We start from the raw sequence: 20,405 nt of genomic DNA on the forward strand, positions 1-20,405 counted from the left end.
TTATCAGAGATTTTATGCTGTTCAAGGAGTATAAAATATCATAGAATATCAAAAGTATGCCCTGTTCACCACTCAAGGAGGAATTTCTTTTACAGTTCAATTATTTTTCTAATAGTAAAGGAAGTACCTTTAACCAGTTGAAAATAAGTAACTATAAAAATTATGTTTGAGTGTTCTGGGGGCTGAATACATTTTGTTTAAATATTGCCTGTCAGATTTAGACATCAGACCATTAAAATTACTTCCACGTGAAGATCAACAACTAGCTTTCTTAAGTGGTTTTTCCCCTGCTATTTTTGTAAGTACGTTTTGTACTTACATTTCTAAGTATCAAGAAAAATAATGTTTTGTCACATATCTTGTTGTCATGTTGTACCAAACACACCATGGATTTGAACTAGGCTGAAGTTAAGAGATCTGTTTGTATTGCCTCCTTTGTAGATATGTCCCTTATTTGTTACCAGGGGTTTTCTTTTCACTGAATCATTTTCTGATACATACGTTGGAAATCTATTTATCTGAATTAATCAGAGCATAGAAGAGAGCAGGACCATTCCCTAGATATTGCATAGTGTAGCTTCATTTTTCATTTAGCACAGATTTAAAGTTAAAACAGAACTAGCGATTTTCAGGCTGAGTATAATTGTAATTGATAAAATTAATCATATTACATTATATGATGAGAAGTCTAGATTAAGAAAGCAATGCTAAGAAGTGACCAAATGCAAGCCGAAAATGTATTAAATTCCAAAAAAGAAAATTTCTGAAAGATGAAATATTCTTTCTACGTTCAGTATTTTATATTCTTCAACTGCTCACTTGTCATTTGCATACATACAATGAAAGGATGTTAGGTAGAAGGAATGAAAAAATGTATTGTTCATATAGAGGGTAAGTCTTGAACTTTCAGATTAAAGCGGTGGCTGCAAGTCCAGGAAGGCTTGAAGGTTTTGTTTTTTCTTTATTCTTCATCATACTTTTCTGCTGATTCATCTCTATACTGAGGCTTTGAAAATACTAAAAGCATAGTATAATGCTTACATTCTTCTACTGCAAGTATTTAGTAGAGCTATATTGATTTCATGTCACTTTAAGCAAACACTGAAGAAAAATTGAACCAGGAATTGTGGCTGCATGCTTTGGAGTTAGTCCTGTAAGTTACGAATTACAACTTCCCCTTTGGAAAACATGAATCAGTAAGAGAAAAATATTCTTTGTGTGTGCTTTTTTTCATGATAAATTAGTTCATGATGAAACCCATACTGTAGCACAGTTTGTTACACAATGCATGTGATCTTTTAAATTTTTTTCAGGCAGTTAGTTATGCTGATTAGAAACATAGATGTGAAAGATACATTTCTCTTAGGAGCTGACATGGGTGCATTCATTTGCAAGCGAATCTGAAGTTGGTCTGCAGAGCTCAGTGCTCTTACATGTGTCTCTCCACTCCTCTCCTCCCTTTTATAGCAGTCTTGGCCATGGCAGTAGCTTACTTAACTTAGAGTAAAACAGCTGCTCTTACTTGTAGTGTGTCCTCAAAGTGAAAAAAAACCCCATTCCTCCTCCCCTCAGAAGGAACGCTTTGCACTTTTTCTGATATTCTAAACTGATATGTTGTTAATGATTCCTATGTTTATTTCCTCTAATTTATATTGCCTTTCTCACTAAGGCATAATATTTTTTCTCTAGATGCTTTAAGATGCTTATCAGAGAGTATGTATTTCTAAAGAATCAAGTGTAGAAACAAAGTTGATTCCAATCTGGATGATGACTTTGGGGCTCCTGATGATCCATCATGTGAATTTAATTAGTTGTGTGTTTTTCAATTTCATCTTAATTTTATCTAAAAATTTTAAGGGATTTTTAGAGTTAGAGATTACTAGGACTCAATAGATATACCGTGTTTGCTCATATTAAGTTATTTTCAACTTTTGGATGAGTGCCAATTCTCCAAGAGGTTTTAACATTAGCATTAGCTGTGAGTCTGGAAAAAAAAAGTCTTAGCAGAGTTCTATTTGTATTAATAGTAATCCAAGCTGATAGTAGATGCAGACAGCTAAAGCCTCTTAGGCTGGACACAGTAATTCTGATGTTGTAGCAAAACCTTGGTATACATCGAGTGCGTAATTAAGAGAGATGATATTCTGGTTGAAGGCCATTTGTGAGATGTATTAATGAGCAGAACACCTTGTCATTCAGAAGAATAGTGGTTATTCTGATCTCTGTTGCCAAAAGAAGAAAAATTCATGTCTGAGAAGAAAACCTTAAATAACAACAAGTCAAAACTCAACTATGGTCCTCTCCTTTTCCTTCATCTCCTATCTCCAGAGGGGCTACTGACTTTCCTGGGGTGCTGTGAAGTTTCACTTTCATGTGAAAAGGTAATTTGGTTCACTCTCAAATGAAAGTACATTTCAAATGAGCCTGCTTGGCAGCAGTGTTGGGGGAGGGAAGCTATGAGGGGCATTTTGTTCCTTAAGTTCAGTCACCAGCATTTGTGGAGTGGCTAAGCTTCAGAGCAATGTTTCTTCCCATTCCCTCCAGCCCCAGTCTGCAGCTTTTAAAATGTGGCTGTAAAGTTTTTTTAATTCTGAAAAAGTATCTCAAAAGCAAAGGACTCACTGCCCAGTAAAGCAAAAGTAAACTGAAGTATGTGTTGGCATTTTAAGGAAGAGGGGGAAGGAAGAAGGCAGGGAATGAGGGAAGGGAAGGAAGGGAGGGAGGGAGGTGGAAAGGAAGGAAGAGAAGTAAAGAAAGGAAGATGGGGAGGGAGGAAGGGAAAGGAAATCCTTAATATCTTTTAAAGGTGTGAAAGGTTGACAGTCTTTTCTTACAGTTATTTTCTGCAGTTACCTAATGAGAATCTTTCAGGTCTTGATAACATGCCATGACAACAATTAAAACAAAATACACCCTTCAGTTCCCAACCAGGAAATTCCTCCAAAAATCTCAAACACAGTATTTTAGGGAATAGTATAAGTGTATTAATGAATACGCAATACGCAGAAATGTACCAAAAAGCCATATTTAAGGTATTTGGTCATGTTACTTCTGCACACAAAACTGGTTTAGGACTCCTTTTGTGAAATGATAGCATAAATCTTTCATAGCTACAAATCAATTTAGAGTCTAGACTAGGATGCTACTGTTTTATTAAAAAAATATTTTTCATTGTTGCTTTCAAACATACCCATATTGTTTTGTACTATTGGGTAGACAGCTTTGAGTTGATGAGAGAATAATTCCTGGAGCTGAGATATTTTTGCAGTTACAGAAGGAGCTATAAAATCTCACGAAAATGCTGTTACTACCTTGCTGAAGTGCCATGGAAGTAATCTCTGTGTTTACTTAGTCCTTTTTATTCGGAAAGCTTTGTGTGAATTTCTGTGGTCAGCAAAGGTGGTGTTTGTTCTGACAAGAGCTGGACAAAAAGCCAGCCCAAGGAAGCAGAATATCCCTGTGCTGTGCAGCCAGGTCCTGCCCTAACAAGGAGAATGGCTTGTGTCTTGTGATGCTTTCCTGCTGCTTGTGGAAGGTGAGGGAGGGGAGATAGGATAGACAGGCCCATAAGGTGAGAGGAGCAGCAGTTTATCTGTGGAAATCAAAACAACAGACAGTGTTTAGTGTCTGCTGGCTCCAGTCTTTCCTCCCTCACTGTTAAGTGGGAGTTAAAACCCACCTAAGGATGGGGTCAGAATGATTTATGTAGTTTGCTGTGGGCATACCTTCTCTGCAAACAGAGAAGATCTTCTGCAGCCTGGTGGGTTGGAGTGAGAAGTGGGGACTTCTCTCCTTTGCCATAATGTGTCTGGAATTCAGCAAGGTAGGCTGTGGGCAAAATTAAGATTTTTGCTATTTGGCGTGTTGTAAGGGCTCATGTTCCGAAACTCATCTGAGCTGGGAAGTGAATTTAGAAGGATAAAATCTGGCAAGGGGAGTTGAAAGTCACCCAACTCTGGTGGAGCAAGGAAGCAGCTTCCTCTATGTTATTTCCCACTCACACTCATCTTTCCCCCTTAAAACTTTAAAGAGGGGCAGAATCCCAGCAGAGCCTGCACTGAATTGCATGCACTGATGGCAGGAACAATCAAGGAACACAGTATGGTTTCTATTGCTAGGTCGTGTTTCCAGGTGACAGTGAAGTTGCAGCCGAATTAAACCACAGTCCTTGTGTCTCTGTATGATTGGGACAACTGAGACTAGCTCTTGGTGTTATTCAAATGCTAGTATAATCTGACAGGTGCATTATGTCCATCAAAGAATAGTAAAGGAAAATATCAAACTACCAATGAACAGGAGTTGAAACCATGAGAAGTATTTCAATTATTGTATTTTGGACTTTGTGAGTGATTTAAAGAACATAAAGAACTATGAATATGTATCAAAACCCTAAATAATGCTTATTTCCAAAATAATTTTTTTTGGTGAAATATATAGTGAAAAGTAAGGAAAAAAATGTGGTAGTTTTAAAAGCTTTATTTGAGAATGATCTAAACTAAAATTGATTTGTTAATTATAAAACTTGGTGAGTTATTAAATCATGTTAAGTAAAGAAAAATATGAATTTAAGTTGCTCTTAGCTGTAGGGTTGCCTTCACTCTGCACGTTATTTAGCCTCTGCTACATTTTATGAGAATAATTTGTATATTTGTTATTTAACTGTAGCAACTATGAAAACTCATGGTATATTTCCAGTGGTACTGTTTGCATTATAATACTCATGAAGATAATGATTTTAAAACCTCTTACTAGTTCCTGCTTTTCAAAATACTACATTTGTGTTAATAATTGTATTTTACTAAATTTTCCTTTGGTTATCTGAGAGCTGCTTCAAGTCTGGAATGGGTGCTTGTGAAAAGTATGGCAAGACTGTACGTTATACACATTCCTTCTAAATGTCCCATGAATTAACTGTAGTATCTGAATTCATTTTAGCTGTACTAGTGCTATAAGTTTTTGTTGACATTCTTTGGTATTGTGATCAAACTACACAGTATAGTTTCATGTCATGTGTGTAAAAATCATGTAACAGACTGAGTAAAATTTGTGTGGGTAATCTCAGATTCACTTAAAATTAATATGCCATTTAAGTAATTCGCAACCTACTGAACTAATGTCAAAGCAGTGTACACTAATAATTGATCCCCTACTTTATTTAGTTGCTTTCATAATGACATTTTAACAGTTAGAAATGTAAATAAATACTTTTTCATTGTGTTTTCTTTTCTTCAACAGGATACTACAGGTATAGAAAAAATGTCAAACTGTTGTGAAGACATGTAAGTTCTGTAAAATTTTTACATTGATGAAATGCTAAAGGAGTTGCTGTTTTTTTAAACTGGGTGAGAGAGTAAAGGAACTGAAGGCACTTTGTTAAGGTGATTTTGCATGGTACTGTGCCTTGTACTTCCTATCTTTAGCAGCAGCTCACTAATCTATTAGTATTGGTTGTACACAAAGTAACCTCCCTACCCAAACCCAGTGGAACTATATTTTCTTTCAAAAGTACAGATCAAAATATACTTTCTGCTGTGTTTTGACATACAATTCATTGATTCTGAGGTCTCCTCTGCTTCAAAAGTTGCTTTTGTTTCATTGATGGCCCAGATAGTTTCTGTTCTCCAAAGTTAAGTCTCAGCTGCGTGCAGTAATGAAAGGAAAGCTGTATTTGTGACGCTGAGACACAATTCATCAGAGTCCAGAAATGGATCCCCAGCCAACCTACATTGTTCTAGCTGACTGAAGTGCACCGTGGGCATGCTGTCTTTCACTAATAATGCTGTCTTCTGTAGATCGAGGCCCCGAAAGCCATGGCAGCAGACCTTCTCAGAAGTTTTTGGCACTCACTGGAAGATCCTGTGGTTTATTCCTTTCAGGCAGAGGCAACCACTGCGAGTTCCCTACCACTTTGCCAATCATGTCTAAACAGATGGATAGTGGGCACAGATGGGTCCTCCATGCTGGAAGTGCGTTACAGGTTTTATGATAATAGGACTATGACAGTCTTCAAGTCAATTAAAATCCAGTTGTAGGCATCACAATGTGCCCCAGGCATTATTTTAGTTGTGGTGTTGATTCTGTTCTGAGATTAATGCAAATTGATTGTTTAACTTTATGCATATTTAATTTCAGATTAGCTTTCCAAAGAGATTTCTTTTGGTTTTGAGATTAATACCAAAAGCAAATGACTGAAATGCACTCTTCCTCTATTTGTTTGATACTGGCTCTTTTTTTTTTACCTTTTTTTTTTTTGTAGGAAGCACTGAAGTTTACATTTATGGTTAGATTTCTCTCCAAGTGTCTTATTCTGCCTTGAATTTTTTTAGTGTTTTTATCAGCAGGTCTGTCTAGATAATATCTTTTTTTCTGCATGTGTTGAACTGATACTTCCAGTTATTTATGATATGCAATAGTAATCCTGCAGCACCGCACTATAAAAGGCAGCATTTAAAACTGAGGCAGACTACTTCCTAAACCTTTCTCAGAGAGGTTTTTTATAAATACACATAAATGTCTATGTTTATAGAGAGAAGTCTTACATCTTACAGTTATCTTTCGGCCTAGATATGATCTTAGTGAAAATTATTCATGTCTCTATGTCAACAAGCGGGATTAAATATTCCAGGGTAAACTGTCCAAATGGGAAGTGTGTTTTCCCTCTATCCCAAGGATTTCCTTGCAATAATTCAAAAAAGAAGTTGCATGGTGCAAATACTGGGATGCTTACTTTTTAAAAATGCAGATGTAGTTAGTTAGCATAATGTACCATAAAAAAGAGTATATTGTCAATAAAGTTATAAATTTTATATTTTCTTTAGTCATGATTAGCTGGAAGTCTGAGTGTTTGTATATTGGAAATACAAATATTTAAAATATTTATACATAAATATAGATTTGTTACTAACGTGTTCAGTGAAATATATTAACTCATTTAGTAGGGTATTGTGTTGATGTAGATAACTTGTTCCTTTAAGTATGGAAGTAGTTAACCAAAGAAAGCATCCTTCATATCTGGTAAAATGACAACAATTGCCAAAGTACTGGTTTGCCTTTCTGTGTCTGGAAAAATTATGTACTTATTTTAGCCCTCTGTATCTGTACAATCAGCATGAGATGATTGTGGAAAGTACTGTGAATTTCTTCTAGAAATTCAGTGGTTTTAGTTATGCTGCTTATGATGTTTTTTGCGTAGTCTAACAGGACTAGGTTCCACCTTAAATGGCAGCCATGCAACTGGACACAGTAAAAGATACAAAATCAGGATTTAATATATATAAGTTGTGTAGGAAGTAATACTTTATTTGGAACAGTTAATCCAAAAATGAAGGGCAAGACTTGTCATGAGTGGTGTTTGTAACAAATTTTAAAAGATTCGTTTGTAATGCAGTTTCTCTCAATGTTAGAGGTCCCTTTATTGAATTAACAGATTTTGATGATCCACTGACAGTTCCAAAGGGTGCATCTTAAAAATCACTTGAATTTTAAACTTTTGTAAACTTCTAACATTTGATCCAACTTTACTTTTCCTCTCTTTTTAAAAATAGAGGATTGTTTTATTGTTTTAAATTTCAAGCCTAATATTCAACCATTTTTTTCAGTTTTAGCAAGCCTAGACTTTCCTTAAGGTGGTATTGGCTGCAATATTTAAACAAAAGACTGGGACAGTGCTGGAAATGAAAAAGAATGTGGATACTCATAATAAAGTAATGACTGTATTCTCTTCCCTCCCCCCCCCCCCCCTTTTTTCTCTTTTTTAAAGGAATGCCACTATTATAGTCTCTGGCATATACAGGGGAATAATAGCAGTTTCATTTTCCATGCCAATATTTAAATGTTCCATGAGTGAAACACAGAAGCTTTTTAGAAGATTGGTCGTGCTAATCAGTTATCGTAGTTAGGAGATTTTACTGTTCTGAACCTTATTCTGAAAGAGGATCACGAATTTAACTTTTTTTTTTTTTTTTTACATTTACCGTGGGGGGCATATAATTGTTTCCTGGTGTTCCTGTATTACCGAAACAGTGCCTGGAGCACCAAACCTGTCGCGCAGAGCGCGCCCGACGGCGGGAGCCTCGGTGGCAAACAGAGCGCTGGGTTTGCGTGCCCGGTGCGCAGCCGGGCCGCGGGGCAGTGCGGTTCCGCGGGCTCCGTGGGGATGGAGGATCCGGGAGCAGCCCGTGTTCCAGGGGCCGGGCACGAGCGCGCGCCCCCTGTCGCCAGTTGCCCGTCGCGACAGCGGCGATGCGGGGCCCGCGAGGGGCCGCTCTCGGGAGCCGAGCAGAGCCCTGGTCGTGAAAACCTTGCCCGATTCCCCAAACGAAATTCTCGAACGAAAGTGTTGTTTTCGCAGATTCGCGACGTCTCAAATGTTTCTGTATTGGAAGTTTTCTTTTTTCTTTTTTTTTTTCCTTTTTTTTTTTTTTTTTTTTGTAAATCTGCTTTTTCTTAGCCTCCCATCCTTCACAGCATTAGGAATCAATATGTAATATGATTAAGGCTGCTAGGTAATTTCTGCCCCTTTTCTAGGTATTTAGAGAAGAGAAGGGAGAATTTGGAGAATCTTCCGTGTTTTAGGAGGTACTGAACTGTATTCTTTGAATGAGAGGCCTCTAAGAGGGTAAAATGAATAAATTATTTTTTTTTACATTTAACTGAATGATCATATCATGTTATTAGTTTATCAGAGTAATGACCATATCATGTTATTAGTTTATCAGCGTAATGTTTCTCAAACTGATTGTCAGAAAGTGTTGTTCCATCAGAAAAAGATCGGGCGGGCTTTTTTGATCTAATTTGAAATTCTTGAATCCATTGAACCTTTCTTTTGAAATCCCACTTCTTTCCCTCCAGGTCTCCTTTATGATTTTTTGTTTCAGTAGAAACTGCATTTTTAGTACTGATTAGTGTTTGTCATTGTTAGGCATTTAAAAAAAACTTATGGACAATGTTACTGAATTTCATCCTAATATAATATCAGAACAACAAATGCTTCATTGAGCACAGTGGATATTAGCTTCTGACTTGGCAATGTTTGATTTCCTGACAGGCACAAAGAGAAGTTAAAGAACGAATTAAAAAGCCCCTGGAAACATTTGAGAGCAGCTAGTTTATTTGCTGTGTGGGGTAGCTCCTGGTAGGACCAAAAAATGCTACCTACATATCTTCTCGTAATATCACAGATTTGAGATTTCATTTGAAAAATCCCCATGTCTGTAATAAAAGATAATGCATTAAATAATGTCTATGAACCTGTCCTCAGATGTACTGCTTTGAAGTAGAGGTTCTGTCTCACAGCTCCTAGAGTAGTTCAGATACACAGTCATTTTCAGTCTTGAGGAGAAGGAACTAAGAACCAATTTTTAGAATGGAGTTTAAACTAGGCAGCTTACTCCTTGTTATGCATCTAGAGGGGGCAGACATGACCAGAAGATTCATAAAAGCACAGAGAAAATGGAGTTGGGCCAAAAGTGTTGTTTTGATTTGATATCAAAGTTTAACAGTTGAAGTCATTGCAAAGAGCAGGAGTTTCTGTCATACATTTGAGGATGCTATCAATTATATGGGTTACTTAACTTGGCTATTTCCACTTTTGTCTTCAGTACGCACTCAATTTCACTGCAGTTCACTGGTAGGAGGCAAACATAGCTTCATTGGAGCAACACAAATACAATTGACTGTTGGCAATTTTCTCAATATCCCAACTGGAAATATCACTGCATTCCTTATTTTTTTTATTTATTTTTTTTTGTTTGTTTGTTTTATTTGTAGGGTGTGGTCTTGATCTTTCTGGACAAAGATTGGTGCTTATTCTACATATATTCCCATCAATAATACTGGATTAGCACTTCTAAACTATTCCTAAAATAAAATCTAAGTGCCCTTTCTGAATAAGAGCTGCATAAAACAATGCAGATCTTAACTAGTGCCACCTAGTACTTCTTATTCTCTCTCGTACTTCTAAAGTACAAGCACAAAAATTATTTTTTTTAGCATTGTGTATAAAAAATCACTTTTATTCATAGTCTTGTAACTGACTGAAAGTTAACTGTCAGAAGACAAGGGTACTGTTCTGTTTTTTGCACTTCAGGAAACAGCTAGCTTTAGTTTAACTGGAAAATCTCATATCTGGCATTAAAGTATCTAGAGGAAGGTTTGAATCTAATTAAGTGATCCGACTGAGCATTTTACCTGCCCACCACTGCTGATAAAAATAATCCTAAACAAGTTTGTATATACATAGTGCAAGCCCGGTGTACACATTTCTCAGGGCCTGTCCATTCTCAGTCAGACCATTTCCCTCTGAAAGGATTTTTCTTTATTTCCCCCAGTATAAATCACCGTTAGTCATACCTGATAGCCATTGTGTAGCTGTCTGTTAGCTCTGACCTAGGCTGAATGAGTAGTGGGCACATGGTGTGCTGGTGTGCTTCTTGAAGTCCTGGTAGACCTCAGCTTACTGCCTTCCAGCTGCATCAGGTTAGTCATCAGGTAAGAGGTAGATACTTACTTGAGATTATTCCTTGATGGCCCATAGATCTTGTGCTTAGATTTTCTGCTGTGCTAACTAGTGTGAATCCTTGAAGGGCCTTTGAAATTAAAGGTCCCAGACCTCCAGAAACTTTGCACTTTGTTTTAACCAGATGACTTAAGGCTCAAGTTTGGCTTAATTTTCCTGCTCAGTAGTTGATGCTTGCCATTAATGACATAATGCATTTTTGTGTTTCACAGGGAAGGAATTAGGTTTAAAAATAACTTCTGTCAGTGGCTCAGAGGCCGAACCTGTTGGTAGTGTCTCACAACAAATCAGGTGATAGTCACTTCTCATTCAGTTCCAGACCCTTTGTCCAAAGTATTTGCTATTTGACACTCAGTGTTTCCATAACATGTATATGTGGTAGGAAGGTTCAAGACAGTGCAAATTAGAATGTTTTCAAGAAGCATTTCTCTGTCCTGGGAAGAAATTCTACTTTTGAGCAATTTACAGTTACGACTTCTGTAAGACATTAGAGCTTTCTTGGTTGTATTTGAGTCCCATTTACCCAGACAAAATCACTCTTGTTTTTATTCATTTTCTACCTAAAAATTACTACCTAAAATGACTTCTTTTCATTTCTCTACTCACTTCCAATTTTGATGGCTCTTTTCCTCTCTTTTCACTGAGTGTACAGCAGCACAGCATAGTCCTACCTGCAGTTATCTTTGTATCATCTTGGCCAGAATTGACAATGAGATAAAGTAGCCTAGAAAGGTGTTGAGATATGGAGTATTGGTTTGATTTAATTAAAAAAAAAATAAAATTGATATTCCAAATCCCTGGTTCCATTTGGGTTTGGGTTGAGAGCAAATCATCAGTTGCTAAGAGATCTGATAATTTTTATGCGGAAGGAAGTTGTCACACCTTTTAATTGGTTTTGAAAAAGTACTGCCTTTTTTTTTTTCTGTAATAAAGCACAGCTTGAGCTTTTGGTAACCTTCAGCATTATTTTGTGTAAAATTCAAGTTGTCATTATCCATCACACAGACAGTTTTGAGGTCCTAATATTTTGCCTAATTTAGAATTAGATTCAGATTATTAGCAGGGTAAAATCACCTCCCTCAACCTGTTGGCCCTACTTCTTTTGATGTAAGAGCTTATATTTACAGTAGAACATGTGCTTTTCAAGTTAGAAAATAGGAAACTTATAATTTATGTGCATTTCTGGGTAAATATTTCTATTCACATTCCCAAGACTGATATCTGTAGATCACAGTGTAGCCTGTAGATAGAAAATTATCACTCTATCTACTTAACAAATAGCAAAATAATACTGATTTTTATAAATTAGCATTCTGAATTTTGTAGCTCTCATATGGGCATGTGATTGAGTTTTACTAATTTGTTGTTAGTTTGATGTTGACTGTTTTCAAATAATGCTGAATAATGTTCATACTGGAGTTGTTGAAAATTACAAGGTCTAACACTGCTTATCTGAGTGGATAATGTATGAGATGAATGGTTGAATAATACCAAAACAGGGAAGCTTACTCTGGTATTCTTTTCATTAAATCTGGAAGTGTAACAGTATATCCAGCTGATAAGCAGTGTATTGTTTTTTATTCATCTTTGTTTACAATCTCATCAATGTAATATTTCTGTGGGGTTTTTAAAATTGATTTAAGTTATAGATTATTTTTTCATTCCTATTGAGAATTCTTTCATCTTGTATTTTTTGGAAATCTTATTTTTAAATAAAAAAAATAAAAGTTTCTTTTTCTCCTCTGGACTTCATTTATATTGGTTTAAAGTTGTGTAAATAGTTGGCTAATATTTTTCCAGTCTGTTTTTACATTTTCCTAATTCTGTTATAAATTACTCTCATTGCTGAATATTTGTTTTTGTTACAAGAGAATAGGCTATAATCCCAAATGATTGTTTTGAAAAACCGAACTGGGAAAAATTACTGAATAGTTAATGAAGTACTTATTATCTGAGCTCTGTTGTTTGCTTTTAAGAAAAGAGCTGAATGTTGGTGGAAGCATTGGAAACTTTCTCCACTGAGATTAGTGTACCAAATAGTGTTGGTGTAACAACACTAGTTATAGTATTGGTTACTGTTACAATCTACCTAATCACAGTTGTCTGTAACTCCAACCAGAGTAGGAACCTCTGATGTAGGTATAAACTAAAAGTTTTATAAATTGCCATTTTTCAAATTACAAAAGCAGAATTGTTTGGGTTTTTTAATCTTAGCCTTTTTTAAAATTTTTTATACGATATATTAGATAATTCATCTTTGGAACAGCTTTTGAGAGAGCTCAGTGAATCTGAACCAGCAGGTCTCTTGTTTGTGTACATGTGAATTTATGTCAGATTTTAATGCAGAGAAGTTTCAAACATTTTGTGTATTTCAAATGGGATACTGGCTTTAAACATGCAAAAAGAAGTGCAATAGTGGCCACAGAAAAAAGTATTAGAGAGAAATAAAAGCTGCTCAGTATGGTGTGAGCAGTAATCTCAGCTTTAGAAGAACTAAGGGGAAGATCCTAGACACCTAGGAAGATTCACTGCAAGACTAGTGAACCAAAAAATCCCAGTGATTATGCCTGCAAGGAAATGATTAAAATACCTGAACTCTGTCACTTCATGAGTAAGGTCACAAAAACTAAATGATGATGGTTTGTGGCCACAGACGTTGTGTTGGCTGTTCCAACCCAAGAACCAGATTCTTCAAATAACAATAATAAAAATCACTTCCATACTGATCTTTCCACAATAGCATAAAACGAGCCTTTAAAATTCTTTGTTCTGTGTGTATTCCAGAAAAGGCTGTTCTTACCTTCTGCAATGACTTCAGTTTCTCATGTCTGAAATTTCAATGGGCCTCTTTTCCCCATATAATAATTTCAAATCTGGTTATCTCTGCTATGACATTTATTTAGTTAAGTATTTAGATACTTAGTAATTAGACACAACTGACTTGTGAGAGTGCATGCCATCTTTCTGATGTGTGGAAACAGAGATGTATTCCCACTTGCCCATGAAAGTAATTTTAATATGTACACTCCAGTATTTTTAGTGCCTAAAGCTCCTGAAAGTGTTTCTTGATGTGTTTTATCATTATATAAACTGAATGAAACAGTACTTTGAGTCTACAAATACATTTTAAGAGGCAACTAGATAGTACAGATGAACAAATGCATGCAGACACTCCTGTAGGCAGACCAATTACCCGTATGAGCTGCAATTATACTAGTGTGGAAGGGCAGTTAGAGGGAAAATTGAACCCTGTAGACATCCAGCTGAGTAAACAGGCTTGAGGAAGGATGGCAGACATGTTAGTCTGAGTAAAATACAGCTAAGCTAAACTGATAAAAAAACCCCAGGTAAGAATGTGTATCAGTTACAGCACACTCTTTTTATGTCCTTTAGTTTCACAATATTTTTCTCATTAGACTTCCCATTTCAAAAACATTCTCTTTGCCAAAGGATTAGTTTAAGAACTAATAGCACATGCAGCTTTGTACGCAGCTTTGTATGCAGTAAGCCATAAAACTGCATTTCAGTGGCACAGAGATGAACATAAAATTAACTGGATGTGAATAGAATTCAGAACTGCTGAGGAATAACAACGCTATCAAGCCTGAGTAGCCATTTATTCCCAAATACGAATATGCTTCACAACCTCAGTAGGATATGCTTCACAACCTCAGTAGGATATGCTTCACAACCTCAGTTTTATACGATGGAGCTAGGACTTTTCTGTAGCTGTGGCCAAAATCCCTCAAAATCTGCAGTCTTTGGCTGCCATGTGGGTGATGAGCTCCTCTTTTTTTGTAAATATAAAGTGTAGGAAGGGTAAGTGCAGATAATGCAGTATTTGAGCCCTATAAAGGTGGAATTTGATAATTTTTTTTGATAGCTAATGGATGCTAACTCACTGGGTTAGACTGCAGGTCTGGGACTCAGAAGATCTGAGTTCTCTGTGTGACCTCTGGTTCTTTTGGCAAAGATACCTGCGTTTCTGAAGTGGAAGTTGTGTAAATCTGCAGAGCCAAAGGTGTATTATCCAGGTCACAGAAACCTGGATAATCCAATTCAGAAGAAACAGCCGTATCCCACAGGTCAGATAAGGAATTTGGGTTTCCTAACATCCAGCAGTGCATAGGTGATTGGAATTTGACGTACGTGTTTTTCAGCTCATCCTGATAAACCTTTTGGATACACCAATGACCAAGGAGAAAGATCATATAAGAAACTGCATTTAGTTTTCTACTTTTGAATTTGGATTAAAGGATAACAGATGAGTATGCCATAGGTGATCACGTAAAGGTAAATTTATTTTGTTTCCAAATGTTGAAGTTTTATGCATATGTCTTTATTATAGAAACTACTTGTAGGGAAATTGAAAATACTTTTCTGCATCCAATTTGGCTCTTTTCTACACGGTTGCACATTCAGGGCATACTTCTAGAAAACCCCATACGCAGCATGTGTATGGATGGGGAAAAATTCTGGTTATTTGTTACTAACATCCGGGACAGGAAATTTTAATTGTAAGTTTTTTTCACTCACCAGTAGTACAACATCTTCAGCATCATCAGCTGTTCAACTTTATGTCAAGTGTTCTTAATCCTGGCACTGAAAAATCAGGATATGATTTCCTTTTTCTTCTGCTTTAATACTCACAGAACAAATCAGCCAAGACATTATTTTTTTCTTAGACTAGTCAAATAATCTCATATCCTTATAACTCAGTATTCTGAGAGAGGCAAATGCCTTTTCCACTGGTCCAAGTGTATTGGTTTGGGGGGTTTTTTGGTGTTGGATTTGGTTTTGGTTTGGGTTTTTTTTTTTCTGTTTTGTTTGGGTGTTTTTTGGGTTTTGTTCTTTGCTTTGTTTTGGTTTTTTTATCTGGGTTTTTTTTTTCCCTGCATCTTGAAGAGTCAGGAACTTTGTTTGAGGAATAAAGCATAGATTTTTAACCCAGTGTAGTTTTCAGGTAGATGAAGCTACAGCACTGCAGCCACCCCACAGCAGGCAGAGGTGGGGCTACTGCGTGTCTCTGTGACCCTTCTTTCTTGCTTGCTTTTTGTATGAACAGAGAGATCTAGCACCATCCTCCATGCCTCAGAGGCATCTCCTTGTGAATGGGAGAGAAGGGCCTTGTAAAGTCAGGGAAATAAAAATTTTTGTTACCAAAACAGAGGAAGCAGTTAGAAATTATTTTACCTGTAAGAAGCTTGGGCGCTGGCCTGCTTCCCCAGGTGAGATACCTGAACACGAGTTTCTCTTTTCTCTGACAGGCTCTGTAAGCTTCTTTCAAGTCAAAAGCCTCAAGTGTTGTCACTTGAAGCAAATGCATGATGGCAGGTGGAACTCAAACACTCCACTTTTTGTCATCTTCCAGTTAAACAGTGGCTTGGCCCATACCAAAAGACAAGCAAGAACTGATAACTGAAGGATTGTACAATCCCTGCTAAAAGACTTGTTTTGTGGAAAGATTCAAATAAAGTCTAAACTATAAAATCCCAACACATTTTTGCTGATGTTCTACTGAGCACCTAAATGCCGAATTCCTACAGGATCAACTTAACAACCTGTATAGCTGCTCAGAAAAAGATAAAGTGAAGGATTGTGACTGTGTGAGCATCTTACACCTTTTCAATGAGAACTGGAAACTAATCAGGCATCTCAGCAGCATTGTGTCTGAGTACCTGCTGCATAAACACAGCTTTACTTGCAGTTCTCTGGGGCAAATGTATGACTGGACCTCAGTAAGTGAATAGGAGGAGATGCACACGCTGAACTGAGTAAGTAATTTTTCAGGACCTGATTTATGACTGTTCAATTACATCAGTATACTTGCAAACATCACATTTTATCCTGATCAGCTCAAGTTTTGAAGTATATACAATTGAACTATTTCATTAGAAAATGGCAGCTTAAATTGGGCTTTTTTACAAGAAAGTGTTTGGTTTTGAAGAACTTTTCAACAGAGTGTTTTTCATATTTTTGAATCAATGCCATTTATCTTCATTTTCTCACTCAAAGTGACTTTCTGTTCAGTGTTTTTTGAAATCTCAGTTTAGGGACACAAGTTCTGCTGTTGGCATAGTGGTACTAAAATGACATTTTGCCAGCCCACAGACCTCGAGTTGCCAAAAGCAATTATTTTCAAAAGGTCTGAAACCATGCTTGTGTTGTTTCAGTAAGCCTTTATCTTCACCATCACTGATACTCCCTGTCTCTTTATTAGTTTGTTCCCGGTGGTGTTGTGTGGGGCATGAAAGTCAATTCTTAGTGCAGCAGTGTAGGTTTGTGATGTTAACAGAAGGCCACAATGAAAGACATTGAAACTGTTTATATATGAAAGCTATCGCTCGGTAAAAGCAATGATGTTTTTGTCACTATATACTAGCATTTTTGGTGAAAAAAAATCTCTTATTTGGTCTCATTATCCTTTCTTCTGTCATCAGTTCAACTGTTTTTATTCTGTTAAGTGCAATTCCTTGGAGCTTCCCCATGGAATTGCTGAGTTATGAATGGATGCATCTGGCTGGGACACACAGTGCACGCTTCCTAAGTCTTCCTATAAATTCCACACAGAACTCATTTTTCAAAAACTAGACATTTCAAGTCTGTCAAAGCTGCAGATACTAAAAAGAAGAAGATGGAGCACTGAAGGAATTGTTGAACTTCATCCACAGTCACATCCAACTGATCAGATTTCTTACCTGCATGCCTTTGTCAGGCAAGCAAAAATTACTCCTTTTCTGAATGTATTAGCCAGCCAAATTGATATCCCTAGACTTCAAAGAGTCTTCTCATTAAAATGTAGATGCTGTTTTCTGAAAAATGAACTCAAATGCAGTTGAACAGCCAGAGATTAATGCTACATCTAAGATGTGTCACTCTCTAGATATCCTATTTTAACTGCTTAGAAAAAGAATTGTGAAAAATTAATTTCACAGTTGAAATTAATGTGTATGTACAGATGAGTATGAATACTTTGGCAGTTTTGGAGAAGTCTGAACAATATTAGTATGCTTACAAGCAGATCTTGAATTAATCTGAAAAGCAGATAATACAGAATAGTGTTTAGTTGAAACAGTTATCTCAACTGCATCTCTTTTGTTTGAGAAAGTCAACAATGGCAAATTTTCTGATAGCAATTTGTGGCTGATTCTGATAAAGGAATTAGGAAAAAAGTTATGTCAATGGATGGAAGAGCAATTTGTTTTCTCATAAAAGATAGGCAGTAAACAACAATGTATTTCTTAAAAGGGGGTGGAGAGAAAAGTATTATGTCTGCATCTAGGAGAGTACTGATGAGGTTCCTTATTAATGTTAGGTCTAGAAAAGGTTTTGGCAAACGTACCTTAAATGCACTTTCGGTTATAATTCCTAAAGTTTATGAATATGAAGATCTGTATTGTATTACAGTGGTAGTTGTGTACAAAACCAGTGTTATGTAACATAAGCTGTATTTATTTATCATGTAAAATGAATGGCAAATAAGCACTGTAAAATTAGCTTGTGAGGAGGACAGCAACTGTGGGTCTACTTGTTTAGTGAGCTCTTTGCTGGATATGCTGTCTCTATCCAAATATCTCGTGCAGTTATTTCACAAAAGCCAATGGGCATTTGAAGGTAAGAATCTATACCATGAACTAAATATGTTTTGATTATTATCATCCAGAGGAGCTGGCTAGGTGGTTGAAATTGATTAACTCGATATGCCTATTACATCCTTAGAATTTTAAGTTGCTTAGATGAATTGATCTACATTATTATATGAATTTCTTTTGGGAACAAGCTTTAAAAAATTGACACTCCTGAGACTGAACCATTTTCAGACAGATAATAATAATTTTCCCAGATATGAACTGAGCTAAGTTTTACGCTTCTTTCCATTTACACAGGGCTTGCTGTTCTCTGTTATAGTTTGCTGCTTTGTGCTCACTGGGGTATGGAAAGATGATGAACTGAAAGAACTTGGGCTAGCTTCTTCTAGTGCTGCACCACTGAACTCCCTCTGGACTTCTAATTCACCATGTTTGCTCTTTCCTGTAGGTGTGAGGTATCTCGTGTGGCAGCAGAGGATTTGTCAGTTTGTTGGACTTCATGGTCTGCCCACAATGCTAAACTTTATCTATTAAAACTGGACAAAACAAAGATGCAGAAACACATGAATATGAAAAAAAAAAAAAAAAAACAACAAAAAACAAACAACAAAGCAGGCCAAAACTCCTATCAAGTCAAAATAGTACCAGGCATTCAGAATATATGGATGGTATGGAAAGATGTCTGGGGTAAAATCAGAGGAAACTCAGAAATTATATTCACATCCTAACAGAAATTATAATGGTACAGAAATTATAGGATAAAATGCAGCTGCTACTCCGTGGATGAAATGCACTTGGCAGCTCGGCAGTGACTCCCCTTACAACAGTAAACACCTGCTAAGGGGGATGGAACAGGGGGTGGAGCACAGTGGAAACACTGTGGCCAGGCTCTAGAAATCCTTGCAGGGTGGGGGACTCAATGGTATTTTGTAGATGATAAACTGCATAGCACCTGTCACCCAAGGGAGATGGGAGACATTGTCCTGCTGCTGAGCCAATAACTGTGGTGAAACTGTCTGCTCAGATCAACTTCATTAAAGCTTAATTATAATATTAGTGCACACCTCCATCCCAAAGTTACCCACCTCCAAGGTATGACCACAGCACACTGGGCACGTGCTCCATATTTTCTTGACTTTATCTTTAAAAATGAAGCAAGAGAATTTTACACCAATCAGTAACAAAGGTATTTATGACTCAAGTCACTCAAGCTCCATCTGAATATAAAGGAACAGCATAAAAGTAAGTTGAGAATGTGGGGAAAGTTAGGGAAGACTCCATTGTAACTGCTGGGATCAGTCAATAGGCTGAACCTGTCTTCTCCCCCATAGGGACACCTATTGGGTAAGAACCATACTCTATGCACATTGAATACCTTTAGTGGGGATTAAAGCTTGTCTGTGTATTGCTTTGAATATGTTTTTGCAGTCAGATACTATCACCAGCAACCCTCGAACTTTAACCTGTCACAATTTTATATTAATAAAGAGTGTTATTCTGTAAACTGTTATGTGAGTCCTTCATGGGTTCTGGCAGTCACTGGCAATGGGTAACTAACAAAGTGGAAGACCCACTGAGAAGTCATAAAGTGAGAAGACCTGCTGAGAGGTCTCTCTAATGCTGCTGGATTTCCCTGAGTAAGTCAGTCAAATCGCCCTCTGATTGGGCAGGACTGTTCATTGACGAGTTCCCATAACATGACACTGACCTACTGGTTGGGCACAAGGCTTTCCTGAGGCGCTGACAGACAAATCAAACACTAAGAGTCAAGGAAATCTCCCCACGCTAAGGGTCAAGGAAATCTTCCCCTTCTCATGTGACAGATGGGTACCTAAATCACATACTTGTACTTATAGGGTTACTGATAACCACTCAGTCCAGCTGGTGCTTTTGTTGGGAGAAGTCAACCCTCCCCTTTGGCATGAGACAGGTATCTGCTGGAGGTCCAATGATGTGGCACCAAAACTCCATGCTAAATATGTCTGCACTGACCCATGTCCATCTGGCTTGCCTGCTGTGGGCTACAGCCTGAGCAATAGCCTGAAGTTCTCTCTGTTAGGACAGCACCAACCTTCCAGAACTGAGCAGGAGGGAATGTTAAATAGAAGATCATGATAGGTGCAGTCCTTCTAACAATTGGACAGACCCTCCAGCAGAAGAAGACCTGCTAAGAAATCTCAGGTCTTATGTCAATATCTTAAATCTACAGAGATTACTTCTTTACCCCCCATGCAGGACTCATAGTGGTGATCCATTGGAGGACCAAAGAGAAATCAAACTTATGCTAAGGAAGTCAGTTC

At 37.1% G+C, this 20,405-nt stretch overlaps 1 protein-coding gene across 8 annotated transcripts in view; it reads left to right on the forward strand.

The window, feature by feature from the left end:
• Window positions 1–19,644, forward strand: part of ZDHHC21 (zinc finger DHHC-type palmitoyltransferase 21) — a 53,139-nt gene extending 33,495 nt beyond the window's left edge. For 6 of the 8 annotated variants that reach the window (XM_051768223.1, XM_051768218.1, XM_051768219.1 and 3 more), the window contains 2 exons: window positions 5,236–5,279; window positions 18,554–19,644. In XM_051768223.1, the coding sequence (XP_051624183.1) occupies window positions 5,236–5,279; window positions 18,554–18,833 (324 nt within the window). In that variant the 3' untranslated portion in view covers window positions 18,834–19,644. Of the gene's footprint in view, window positions 1–5,235; window positions 5,280–5,792; window positions 12,159–18,553 lie in introns of those variants that run through there. The other 2 variants (XM_051768221.1, XM_051768222.1) reach the window with 1 other exon arrangement.
• Window positions 19,645–20,405: the final 761 nt, after the last annotated feature.

Source organism: Manacus candei, unplaced genomic scaffold (assembly GCF_025592945.1).
Source record: "Manacus candei isolate 608988 ecotype Guabito, Panama unplaced genomic scaffold, ASM2559294v1 h1tg000093l, whole genome shotgun sequence".
Taxonomy (NCBI): Eukaryota; Metazoa; Chordata; class Aves; order Passeriformes; family Pipridae; genus Manacus; species Manacus candei.